The following is a 12,961-nucleotide window of genomic DNA, read 5'->3' as shown; positions in this document are numbered from 1 at the left end:
ATGGGATTTATGTATGTATCACAGCTGAAGCAAATTGATTGTCATTATAGTTTCCAAAGGCTTTGTGTTGTAGCTCAATTTTGTAGCCTTATAGACTAGCAGTAATTTTAAAACCAGGAATATTAAATAGAGGTTGAGTAATTATGACATGATTCTATTAAGAAAATATCCTTTTACTCAGAAATATAACATCATACATTTACCCTGTCAATTTAAATAGGTCACTCAGCTGATACACAGGTAGTTTTGGGTCTTCATAAAAACTTGAATTTGTAAATCCTTTCAGTCTCAGCAGGGGTTGAATAATTTTGAGTGCAACTGTATATGTCTTGGGCCAGTGGAAGTCATCAAAGCCTTTTGAATAGGATGCAGATGCAAGGCTAACAGAGGCTCAATAGGATACAAATGAGTAAATACATTTTTTTCTAGGTCCACACATTCCAAAACTGAGCCCAAAAGAATTTTTGGTAATGAAAGGCTTACTCCAGAAGTGGGTGACATCTGTTCAGTCATGAGTAGTAAACTTTGTCAGACTGATTGCCCCTGCCAACAGTGTCTCAAAGCCAAGGATGCAACCAAGGTTGTCCTGTTTTGTAGGATCTGAGAAATGTGCCTTTCATTTCTGAGAAGTCAAAGGACGAAGGTGTCTCCAAGACGTTCAGTCAGTAACATTCCTCAGTAACAATCCTGTGTGCAGCCTGAAACTTTTTTTTATTGTGGGAGGGTCCATCACCTACAACTGCAGTGACCTATTCAATGTTCATCATTTCTTTATTATTATGCTGTGTTAAGGTTCAGCTTTGGCAGGTGGCCTGTTTTCTGCAACTTTACTTGTCTTTCACATTTCTTCTCCATCTTTTCTACAAAGGGGGCTTTAAGCTTCAGCAACAGTTTTCTGGTCACAGTAGCATCCCTGTGCTCTTAAAATCCTTACTGTTTTCCAACTGTTAAATGCAATTTCACTGTTGTGGCTATTTTAAGATTCTTCTATGCAGTTCTATGCTGTTTTGCTACCATGTTTTTTTTTTGTTTGTTTTTTTTGTTTTTTTTCCCCCCACCTCAAGATTTTGTGCTAGGTGTGGAGAGGCCCCTCCAGCTTTTGTTTTGGGGGACCGGTGACCCAATGCCCACACATAGTCAGCAAATGTATATATGCTGATTACGGAATACTATGCCACGTCGGATATAAATCATATAGATGTATTGAATAAGCAATACACATCTACACAAACATGCTTCATTTGATAGTTAACACTTTCTTTGTTGTTGTACAGTACTGTACAGAAGTCTTGGGCACCTAAACACATTGTTTACATTTATTTACACAATGTGCGATTTATCTGAGCATTAGGTGTGTTTTGGCTTGTAAAAACACTGTACATCAGTAGAACAAATGCCCATAAACAGTAATAACTCAGCAAACAGTAAACAGTAAAAATACAATAACAAATAACATTAATTTCTTATTTTCAAAAAGTAGATGATGTCTTGAGAGCTAGTTAGAAGAATAAAGTCTAGTTTCATATTTTTTCTGGACTTTCATATGGATTTAGTGAAGTACATAAAATCACTACTTTGTAATTGTAGTAATGTTATTTGTATTTGTATTCTAATATTTGTGTTTTTCTCAGAAAAAAAATGCTTACTGCCCAGATTGATAGCTTTTAAATTGTAATTTTCTCAGGTGCCTAAAGTTTTGTATATATGTTGCCTATCGCAGTGCTTTGACCACACAAATTTCAATTTTGTCATGTCAATAAAGCAAATATTTAGTTGACTTCAAAGGCATAATATTGCATTTACATGTGTGTAGGTATGAGCGGGAGCAGGCAATTATTCAAGAGGAGCTGGGCCGCATTGCACGAAAGGAGAGAGAGGCAGCACGACAGGACATAACCAGAGCTGTGCAGAGAGAGCGACTACAAACACTCCAAGAGTCGGAGAAGGCCAAGCAGCTGGTGAGTTACAGATCCATGCACCACACCAACTGTATGAACCCAAGTGAATAAATCAGTCTTTTACGCACGTAAGTGCTCGGTATCTTGAATGAAAAATATGAAATGCAATTGACAGCATAACGGCATGATAACAACATAGAAATTAACAAAGCAATCATGACAGTAAAATTTAATTTGTGGAGTTATTTATAATGGAGTCTGATTGTTGTGATGGCTCCCATCGCTTGTCTGTGGGCAAAAAGTCCCATCTAACCTTTATGACTGCCCAGATAGTAATCAGCTCATATAGTATCAGTTTTGGCTTTAGCAGTCACAGTGAATTTAAGGCTTGCATCTAATTAAATTCCTTGTGAAAGTATTCTAGATGTATTCCTTCAGCACCCTTCTTTAAAGTTCCTAATTTCCAAATTGTGGGCACATACCACACACACACACACATTTTCAAAACTGCTTATCCTTCTGGTAAAAGCTTGGTCTCTAAGTGCTCTTAAGTTTTTTTAATAAAATCTGTGAACAGCATTTTGGGCACACTGATATCTATTAAAATTGATCTGTGGCAAACTTATATTTGTTACTTTTACTGAACAGGACAAAGAAAGAAACAACAGGATAGTTAGCTGATATTTATTCTGTTTGCAATTGTACTGCTCTCTGTAGGCACAACAAATGTCACCAAAACCCTTTGATTTTTTTTTTGTTTGGTTGGAAAAGACCAAAAGGTTACTAATACCATAAATATCAACAATGTTAGCTTGTAAAGTTAATACCCTATGATAATAGATCTTAGGATATTAACTTTGAGATAACATTATTGAGATTAATGGAACTAGTTGTTTGAATGCATGCCTGATTTTTGATCATGCCCTATACGACTGTGAGTGGCTAGAACAAAGGTCTGAATCCACTGTAAACCGTTTTCAGCAAACTTATACCAAGTTATTGTAAGAATAAACATTGCATTTAAATTAACATTTTTCAATGTATTTTACACACCGTGTAACATGATGTTTTTCTAGTTTTTTAAAAACCATTTTGGTGATCCATAATTTGTTTTATTTTTTCCCTCCTATATTTTCTTGCATTTCATAAAATGTATACCATGGAAGTTGTTGATATTGTTATTTTATTATTTAATATTCCAAATAATAATTTATTAGACCATAATATCCAGACCTTTAGAATATTCACTGCTATCACCATCAAAATCTGTGACTAATATTTACGTGTTTAATATTACCTGTGTGTATATATAAATTGAGAATGACTGTGCTGAGTGTAACTATTTAGTTTACAGTAGCTTCAAAACCTTTGTCGCAGTTTGTCTTGCATTGTTTAAACAACTAGCAATATATATTGCTATTGGTTGTGCACATAGTTGCTTCAACGACAACTTAACAAAAAAGCAGATAAGGAAGGAAAAAACAAAAGAGCAGAAAACTAATAACTTGTAGTCTCATCTTCCTGAATTCCCAGGTTGAATAATTTGCTGAAAAAAGGCCCTTAGGTGAGTGCCTGGTCAGTCCTGTTATGGGGACATGCACGACTCGTGACGCGAATGAAATTGCCACTTAGATTTGTGCTTTGTAATTTTTCTCCTCTCTCCTGTTCATTCCTTTCTAGTACTTGATGGATTGAATCCCTTCATTCTAAGGGGGGCACCTTATCTAGTCTGTAACAGTTGCCCCTTTACAGTTTTTTGGGGCTGTATGTTTGGATGTGTGTGTGTGTGTGTGTATGTATGTATGTATGTATGTATGTATGTGTGTTTGCGTGCACTTGCATTCCCCCTTTATAATAATTGTACTTTTAAAAGATTAATACAGATAAAAGAGACAATATTTTCATTTGTGTTCCTAGTGGTTAAGATTAGGGTTAGGGTTTTTTAGTTAATATTAGAAGAGTCAGTATATGTCCTCAAAAGTCTAGCAAAACTTGGTCTGTGTGTTTCTGTGATTGTGTGGGTGAAAGTAGGGAGCTCATATTGACCTTGGTAATGTTTGCTAGCCAAGACATGACCATATTTTGGACGCTAAGCAGAAAGAGTGACAAGAAAGTGTGTTAGAGATCTGATAGCAGGCATCTGATGTCAGCAGAAAATGCAAATATTGGAGGGGAAAACAATGACCCTGTAGCAAATCTTGTCTGAAATAGCAAACATTGACCTTGTGTGATGTAATTTTGTTAGCTGTGTATTTCTTGGGGTTACACTGTTTGAGTAGTTTGGGCTTGATAGCCTACTTTCAGATGCATAAAGTGTTTCAATAAAAAATAGCTAATATTAAAGCTTTTAGTAGTTTTTAAAGAACCTATATCCTACATTATTTTTGTTTTAAAATTTTCCCCTCAGGTCCATTTATAACATTTGTGTAGTTTTATGTATCAAAAACAGTCATTAATTTTTACACGACCATTTTTCAGACTCTCTGTCCCTTAGAATTAAACAGGCCGTTTCTTGTTACTGTGTCTTTAAGACTGGTATTTGTAAATGACATGTTCTCACTGGATCTCCTGTATTGTGCCTTTTTCAAAAAGCAGTTTGGGCTCAAACACTCTTTATAATTTCAGAGTGAATAGGCAGAGCGAAACTGCTGAAGGCTGAATAGGTGAATATGTGTAAATATGATTGTTTGCATTATATCACAAAAATACTAAATCCAAAACCAGCTTTTCGAACCTTATTTTTCTATACATGCCCTGCATGATTGGGGAATGACTGGAACTAACAGTGTTTACAATGTACATCAAGCTCATCTCCAAAAATAAACAATTGTCATTTTTATTTATTCTGATATTAGTGGTTTTCTGATCAAAAAGACACTTAACTGCCCATTTAAACAGCTTTTTAAATAGAATTTATTCAGGCTCCTAAAACTTGTTTGTATGTATGTGTTTCTCTGTATGTGTTTGTATGTCTGTAACATGTCGGTGTATTACGACCCCACATTTTGTCTAGAGTACGTGGGATCAGTAACATGTGGCATTAAAATACTGAACTGGTGAGAATTGATTAGAAGTGTGAGGAACAGACCAAAATGAGCTTTTGAAGCCATTTTTATTAAAACAAACCTCAATAAAACCAGAGTGCTGTGATACCTAGTACCATACTGGAAGAATCAAACTGGACGGCACCAAAGAAAAGAACAAATCAAAATCGAACCATGCTTGCCTACCCTGAAACAAAAAGTATTTAGCTAATCTAATAAAATAGAAACCAAAGCTAACTACTCTAAACTTCCCTTGCCAGTAACCAAAAGTACCAAAATGTGGCGGTGCCTGCCCTCTGACCTAGGGAGCTAGACAGAGTAGACATCTACGTGGTGCAAATGAATAGGCGCGCCCCTCTTACCTGTTTGAAACTCCAGGTGGTACAAACAATCTCTTGTAAAACAAAGTAAAAGCGTGCAGGTAAAATACCACAGCTAAAGTACTTCCTCTAACATAAAAGACCATCTTACAAACCAAGTTAAAAGAAGCACTGGTAAAATATCTAAAACAAAGCACACTCCCAACACAAGAGATTAAAAACACAAACTAAAACAGCACATGTAATCAGTCCTCTCTCTTCGGCCATCTTGAAGGCCTCTTTTAAAACATAGGCTCCTCCCCCAACTGCACCAACCAGGCCTCTGATTGGTTCCAGAGCAGGTACCTCTATGAAGGAAGAGACCGAGAGAGAGAGAGAGAGAGAGAGAGAGAGAGAGGCACAAACACACAAAAAAAAACGATATACGTGCTTACACGTAACAGTGCCCCCCCCAATTTTGATATTCTTCTTGTTAATTGGATTCATAAATAAAATGCCTTGACCCAACTTCATTCATCACCATTTTTTTGCATGACAGTAGCACTTAATTCAGATCGGTCCTTCCTTTGGTAGGAGCAAAAACAATATCAAGGTAGTTTATACGCTGCACACCAATGAGCCAAAACATTACCACTTACAGATGAAGCGAATAATGTTGATTATCTTGTAACAGCGGTGCATATCAAGACCTGGTATATATTAGACAGTAAGCAAAAAATTGGTTTTCAGTATCAAAGTGTTGGATGTCTACCGCCATAAGCGCCTAGGCATGCGAGTGTTGGAACTGGACCTTGGAGCAATGGAAGAAGGTCACCTGGTCTGATGAGTTCTGTTGACACAAGTGTGATGTGATGGCACCAAGATGCACTGTGGGAAGAAGACAAGCTGGCAGAGGGAGTGTAAAGCTCTGGGCAGTGTTCTGCTGGAAAACCCTTGGTCCGGGCATGTGGATTTGACATGAGCTGCCTACCTAAACATCACTGTCGACCAGGTACATCCCTTCATAGCAGGTATTCTGAATGCCAGTGGCCTTTTTCAGTAGGATAATGTGCCCTGCCACACTACCCATGTTGTTCATGAATGCTTTGAGGACCATGACGAAGAGCTCAAGGCAAGGCAAGGCATACACTGCTGTCATGCACATTGCTTTACAAATGAGAAAATACAGAGTCATTTAAAAAGTAAAGTCACAGAAAATAGAAATTACAACATGACTAAAACATGATTAAAACAATAGATTTGAAAGCAAAAAACATGAAATTAAACATAAAATTTTAAATTAAATTGGGAAAATTAAAAATTTTAAATTATAGGTGTTGCTTTGGCCTCCAAATTCCCCAGATGTCAGTGCGGTCAAGTATCTGTGGGATGTGCTGGAATAAGAAGTCTGATCCATGATGACTTAAAGAATCTGCTGCTAATGCATTAGTCTACCAGAGGGCACCTTCAGACGTCGGTAGAGTCCGTGCCTTGGTGGGTCAGAGCTGTTTTGGTGGCAAATGGCTGACCTCCGACATATGTTTTGGCTCATCGGTGTATACTCACTTGTTTTTCTGCATGAGAAATGTCCTGAACTGTTGTAAGTGTTGTGTCCAAATGTAATGCCAGAATTCTCTTTGGAACTTGCTATATTTTTTGAAGGGAGTGCAGCTTGGCTTGAAAATTGCTTTTGACTCCAGGATTCCCCTAAGATTCACTCTTAGACATTAATAATGCTCTCATATGAGGTCTGCATTTGGCCACAGGGCTTTGATCATTTAGATTCAGGGTTAAGGCCCAACCAGTATTAAAGTTTTGTGAACAGTACTGCCACAGACAAAAAATTATGATACGTGATAGTATAGGCTGATGTAATTTTGTAGTTTATCATAGTTTTGGATTTTAATTTCATACTCATAGTTTTAATTAGACAGGGTTTCACTGACTGATTTGATTGTCATTGTGAAATTTGATTGCCACTTCTAAATTGTCTTGTAAAGTCAAACAACAGAAACTAACAGTTGTAATTTAAAAACTGTTGCAAAACGGAGAGTATCCCAGAATTCTTTGTGTTTTGGTTTTGTTTACCTCTTGTATTTCTTATATTTCATCAGTTCTTTGTTATTTTTTATTTTATTGTATTTTATTTTATAGCTCGTTTATGTTCACATCAGAGAGTTGGTGCAATATAAGACGTGCCTCTGATTATTGCTTTTTTATCAGTAGGAATTGTAATTTACTTTTATTACTGAAAAAAACATGTTTACATGCACCCAGGAATCTGATCATAATCAGATTTCTGCAGTTATCTTATTATTCAAATGGTCTTGTAAACATCATATTACGATTTCTTAGATCGGAGTAAGGTCTAGAAATCTGATTAAGAAATCTGATAAAGAGAGCTGGATTTTCGCTCAGTGATCAGATTTCTCTGTGCATATACTGTTATACTGTTATTATATACTGTTATTCAGATGTGCGTATTTCTTCAGTTATTGGATTATTAAGTGCATGTAAACACATTCAGTGTATCTGTCCGGCCTTATTTGTAGGTTATGTCTTTAATATTTACCCAAATAAATATTTTTCCATATTGTCACTGTCCAAAGAAAAACAAGTCTCTCCGAAATGGTAACTTTACAGCAAAGGGCAAGCTCCAAGCAATTTTGGAGCATTTCTGTTGGACGGTTCATCATGAAAATTTCCCACAAGAAATTTAAGGGGCAGCTGACAGGCTCAAATGATGTAGAAAAGTAAAAATTAAAAACAAATGGTGATATGTTTTTTTTTTCTTAAGACATCGACAATATTCTACCCATTATATTGTACATTTTTCTTTGCAGCTGTTTCTTATGCAGACATGGTGTTAACTTTCTTTAACTGTTTTGCCTATAATATGATACCAAGGATACTAAGGATTATTATTCAGCAATTCAAACTAGCTGAGTTATTCCTGTGTTATGGAAGTGAGGAATGCAAACCACCAGCAGTTCTGTGGTGTTTAAGGTTAAAACGTCCTTATTTTTTTTATATTGTTTTCTCTGTCCAAGTGCATCTGGAACCACAGTAATCTTAATATTTATTATGGTGTTTTAAATGTGTTAATGCACTATATGTTGCTATGCTCTATGTTTAATAACAATATGTATATACATAGCAAAAAAGACGGTATATAAACGGTATATAAACAGTATACTGTATGCTGTGATAAAACCTGTACCTACAAAACATCGAATAGTTGCATTTGTAATTTAGAATGCCTGTTAAATATGGTTGATTGATGGTAGGAATCATATCAGTCCAAGCAGACAGTTGTTAAACAAATTCGAACAGGTCAGACACGTGATCAGATTTGATTGATATTATTCAAATCGATACTTGATGACATTCCCATTGGTGCAGCCCTACTATTAAGCTAATTTTGATGACAGTTTGTTTTCCTAACCCGCCACTTTATATTAGCTGACTGTGTTAGCATTTTTTTTAGTTTAAATAAATTATGTGTTTGGTGAACTGTCCATCACAATGTGTTCCATTCACATGATTGTAATTCATTCTGTTTGGTGTTTTGAGAAGGTTTGCCCCATTAAGTTTTATACTGAAAGAATGGCTTCCAGCACTCAGCTTGATTCCCTTTACCTTTTAATTTATAGCTTTGGTTGTTTTTAACTCTGGCTTTGTCTAGTGAAGTGTGCTACAGAAATACAATTTAATTGACATGAGTAATATGTAACTCCAGGTGTCATTCCCTTGTAGTAATGTGCCATTCTATCTTTATTTGTGCACTTTACTAAACTCCCTTTTCTCTGCTATGACTTGTTTTGATATCCTTCATGAATATTCACTGTTAATGACAAGTCTTCACAAGATTAATTTCTGTAGGTGAGAGAATAAAAGGATAAAAAGCAAAGAGAGAGAAGGAGAGCGCGAGAGAGAGACCATAAGATTTTTTTCCCCTCTTACACGCATTAATGCCGTTCTCTGCCCTGTTGGCAGAAAGAGGTGTTAAGTTATATTTGCATATGATTCTAGCTTCCCTCCCACTCTGCCCTTAAAAAGGCTTTTTTCATTACCGCCATTTCATGCTGAGAACGTTGGCCGCTTGTCTCACTCTGTTCATACATTTTTTCGTAGAAAAAAGTCACCAAGTGCTTCTGCAACATTTCTCTCGCTTGCCAGGTGATGCCTGATTGAATAGCCTTGAATGGCTTTGTTGGCTCAGGTTTTATTTTTGTCCTTTGAAAAGCCTACAGCTTTGGACTGACCCTCATTAGTGCAAGCCTTTAAAATTGAATTTTGTACATTTTCTCCACTACATAGACCGAATGACAGAGAAGCATAGAGATAAATGTGAGAAAATTAAAGCCACTTTGTCTGATCTCTTCTGTTCTTCAATTCTGTTGAAATGAGAGTGCAGTTTTATTGCTTACACACTAGATGGCAGGCTGAGACTTATATCTCTCTATCTTTTTTATTTTTTTTTTGTTGAAAGTATTTGCACAGGCATGCCAGTTTTGGTGTATTTTAAATTATTCTACACCAGGCGTTCAAAACTCCAGGCATGTGAACATACTGCACTATACAATTTCATGGTTTTTTTTTCTGCTCTTGTTAATTTGCTGATGAGTTCAGGGAGGTGTAAAGTTCAGTAAGGTGTGATAGCGCAGTGACAGCCAAAAAGTATGAAAAGCAGTGGCTTTAGTTAAGTTAAGGACTTAAGTTTTTTTTTTCTCCTCGAATATTAGTCATGGCCAGTTCCCTGACTATAGAAAAGCACTAAAGTCAGCACGTTCAGCCTATCTCTCGTCATTGATTCAAAATAACAAGAATAATCCTAAACTACTATTCAGTACTATCTCTAAATTAACTAATAATCAAGCAGCTACTGAAGCCCAGATACCATCAGCATACAGCAGCATTGACTTCATGAACTTCTTCAATAATAAAATTGAATTGATTAGGCACAAATTTCAAAATGCGCAGCATTGCAGTGCAGTGTCCTATAAACCTAATCTTGATCTAGAGTGCAGTATAACCATTACAGAGACACTGGAGTCTTTTACTTTACTCCAACAAGCAGAGCTTGTCCAAATTATTTCATCTTCAAAAACAACAACTTGTATACTAGATCCTATTCCTACAGGTTTACTGAAAGACGTTTTGCCAGAAATAACCAAGCCTTTTCTATCTATAATAAACTCTTCTCTCAGCCTCGGCTATGTTCCAAAATCTCTTAAATTAGGTGTAAGTAAACCCATAATAAAGAAACCTAGTCTTGACCCCTCTGAGCTATCAAACTATAGACCTATTTCAAATCTTCATTCCATTCCATTCTATTAGACAGGCTTGAGAAACTAGTAGGAATGACAGGTAAAGCTCTTTTGTGGTTCAAATCTTACCTTAGTGATCGCTTTGAGTTTGTTAATGTAAATGGTGAACCATCAGCTCTCACAAGAGTGAAGTATGGTGTTCCACAGGGCTCTGTCTTAGGACCCATATTATTTACCTTATATATGCTACTACTAGGTACCATCATTAGAAAACATGGCATCGGTTTCCACTGCTATGCCGATGATACACAATTGTATATTTCAGCTAAACCGCAGGACAAAATTGAACTTAATAAGATAGAGGACTGTGTAAAAGACATTAAAGACTGGATGTCAAGTAACTTCCTCTTACTAAATTCGGACAAAACAGAAGTTCTTCTTCTTGGTCCAAAAGCTGCTAGGGATAATCTGCCTACGTTTACTCGTAATCTCGATAGTTTCTCAATTGCACCAGGCACATCTGTAAAAAGCCTTGGTGTCAAGATTGATCCCAGTCTGGCCTTCGATGAGCATATTACCAATATTACCAGAATAGCTTTCCTCCACCTGCGTAATATCGCTAAATTAAGAAATGCACTGTCGCTACAGGATGCAGAAACGTTAGTTCACGCTTTTATCATGTCCAGGTTAGATTACTGTAACTCTCTGCTTTCTGGTTGTTCCAGCCAAAACCTTAACAAGCTTCAGTTAGTCCAGAACGCTGCAGCCAGAGTTCTCAGCAAAACCAGGAAATTTGACCACATTAGCCCAATTTTGTGTACCTTACATTGGTTGGCAGTTAAATTCCGCATTGAGTACAGAATTCTTCTACTGACATATAAAGCTTTGAATGGCCTTGCTCCTCAGTACCTCAGTGACCTTATTTCCTATTATCAACCGACACGCCCACTTAGATCACAAGGTGCGGGCTCATTATTAGTACCCAGAATAAATAAAGTTACGTCAGGGGGAAGAGCCTTTTCATACAAAACCCCCCAGCTTTGGAATAGCCTACCAGTCCGTGTTCGGGACTCAGACACAGCCTCCATCTTTAAGTCTAGACTAAAAACTTACCTGTTTAGTCAAGCCTTTGGTTAATTTGTTTTCCTAACTATGTCCCTCTTATGGGGGCGTGGACCCGGATTCTCTGTAAAGCTGCTTTGTGACAACATCTGTTGTAAAAGGCGCCATATAAATAAATTTGACTTGACTTGACTTGACTTCCCTGCTGCTGTTTTTCCCTATTGCCTAATAGCTACTGAGTGCAGAGCTACGTTTCTACCATGACACCATGACGCCATGACTGCTGCTTGTGCAAAGTCAAAAAACAGCTCTGAGCGGTTGGAAGAGGGCGCTAACTGGTCATTTTTGTATGTGTGACCTAACACATGCCCTCTGACATCGTTGTGTATTGATAGGAAAGTCAATAAGCCTCACCCAGGAGAAAGATTGGCAAGTTGTGTTCTCATGGATTCCTGAATGGCTGTAGCATTGCTATGATGTTGAGCTTGGGCTTTGGGGACAGAACTCAAGTCTGCAGTAAAACTGTTCAGCTTCTCAGGAACAGAGGCTCAGAATCCCATCTTTACATAGTAGCTGGTGTAAGACTAGCCTAAATAATCAATGTCCCTGGACAGAACATGCTGAGCTCCCACGTTTGCTTACAGTTGGCTTGTTGTTTTTCTTTTAGAATGATCACTCTGTTGATGCTCTTTCACATAGAATTGCAACAAACAGCATGGAACCTTCAGCTGTTGAAAAAATAGTTGAAGCATAGCCAGCATGGGTTCTCAGTTCCAATCATGGGGATGCACTGCCCCTGTTTTACTGAATAAATGCAACAGTAATTGATTTGATGTTCTTGTTATTTTAGTGCTCCTAATATCTGTACACTGTGTTATATCAGAAGAATGTTTTTAACTATTCTTTAATTGTGTTCATATAGAACTGGAGAGGGTGGGCAGAACACTGGAGCAAGAATGAAAACTTTTTCTGTTTAGAATGAACCAAAAAGTAAAATATTTAGTTTGTGTTTTTGACGTTAAAATATTAATGTTATTAACTGTATTTTAAGCTAGCTAAAGTTTTCACTTGATTTTGTTCTTGTTTTGGATTTCATTTTTTTCATTCTTGCAGCCATATTTACTCCCTAGTTTCAAGAATTCATTGCCCCAACAGACGAGATCCAACTAATGAAGTGCTTGATAATTAGCTGATGAGTTGTAGTAGGTATGCTGGAGCAAACTGTTTAGAGGCAGTGCATCCCCGGGAGTTGAATTGAGAAAACCTGTGCTCTAAATGCGTGAGTGGAATAACCGCTTCCTCTGTAGAAGCATATGGTAAAGTGCTTCATGAATTTAAAGAGAGAAGGTACTGAACATTCTCTCACTCTGTTTGCTGGCTTAAATGCA

General features: G+C 36.9%; 1 protein-coding gene across 2 annotated transcripts in view; it reads left to right on the top strand.

Annotated features, from left to right (window-relative positions):
• chchd6a (coiled-coil-helix-coiled-coil-helix domain containing 6a) overlaps positions 1-12,961 on the top strand; it is a 121,505-nt gene that overhangs the window by 4,391 nt on the left and 104,153 nt on the right. For both annotated transcript variants that reach the window (XM_036590613.1, XM_036590614.1), the window contains exon 4: positions 1,814-1,958. In XM_036590613.1, the coding sequence (XP_036446506.1) occupies positions 1,814-1,958 (145 nt within the window). The remainder of the gene's footprint in view (positions 1-1,813; positions 1,959-12,961) is intronic.

The sequence above is a fragment of the Colossoma macropomum genome, unplaced genomic scaffold (genome assembly GCF_904425465.1).
Source record: "Colossoma macropomum unplaced genomic scaffold, Colossoma_macropomum, whole genome shotgun sequence".
Lineage (NCBI taxonomy): Eukaryota > Metazoa > Chordata > Actinopteri > Characiformes > Serrasalmidae > Colossoma > Colossoma macropomum.
The sequence above is the reverse complement of the archived record's forward strand: the minus strand, read 5'-3'. Positions and strand labels throughout refer to the sequence as shown.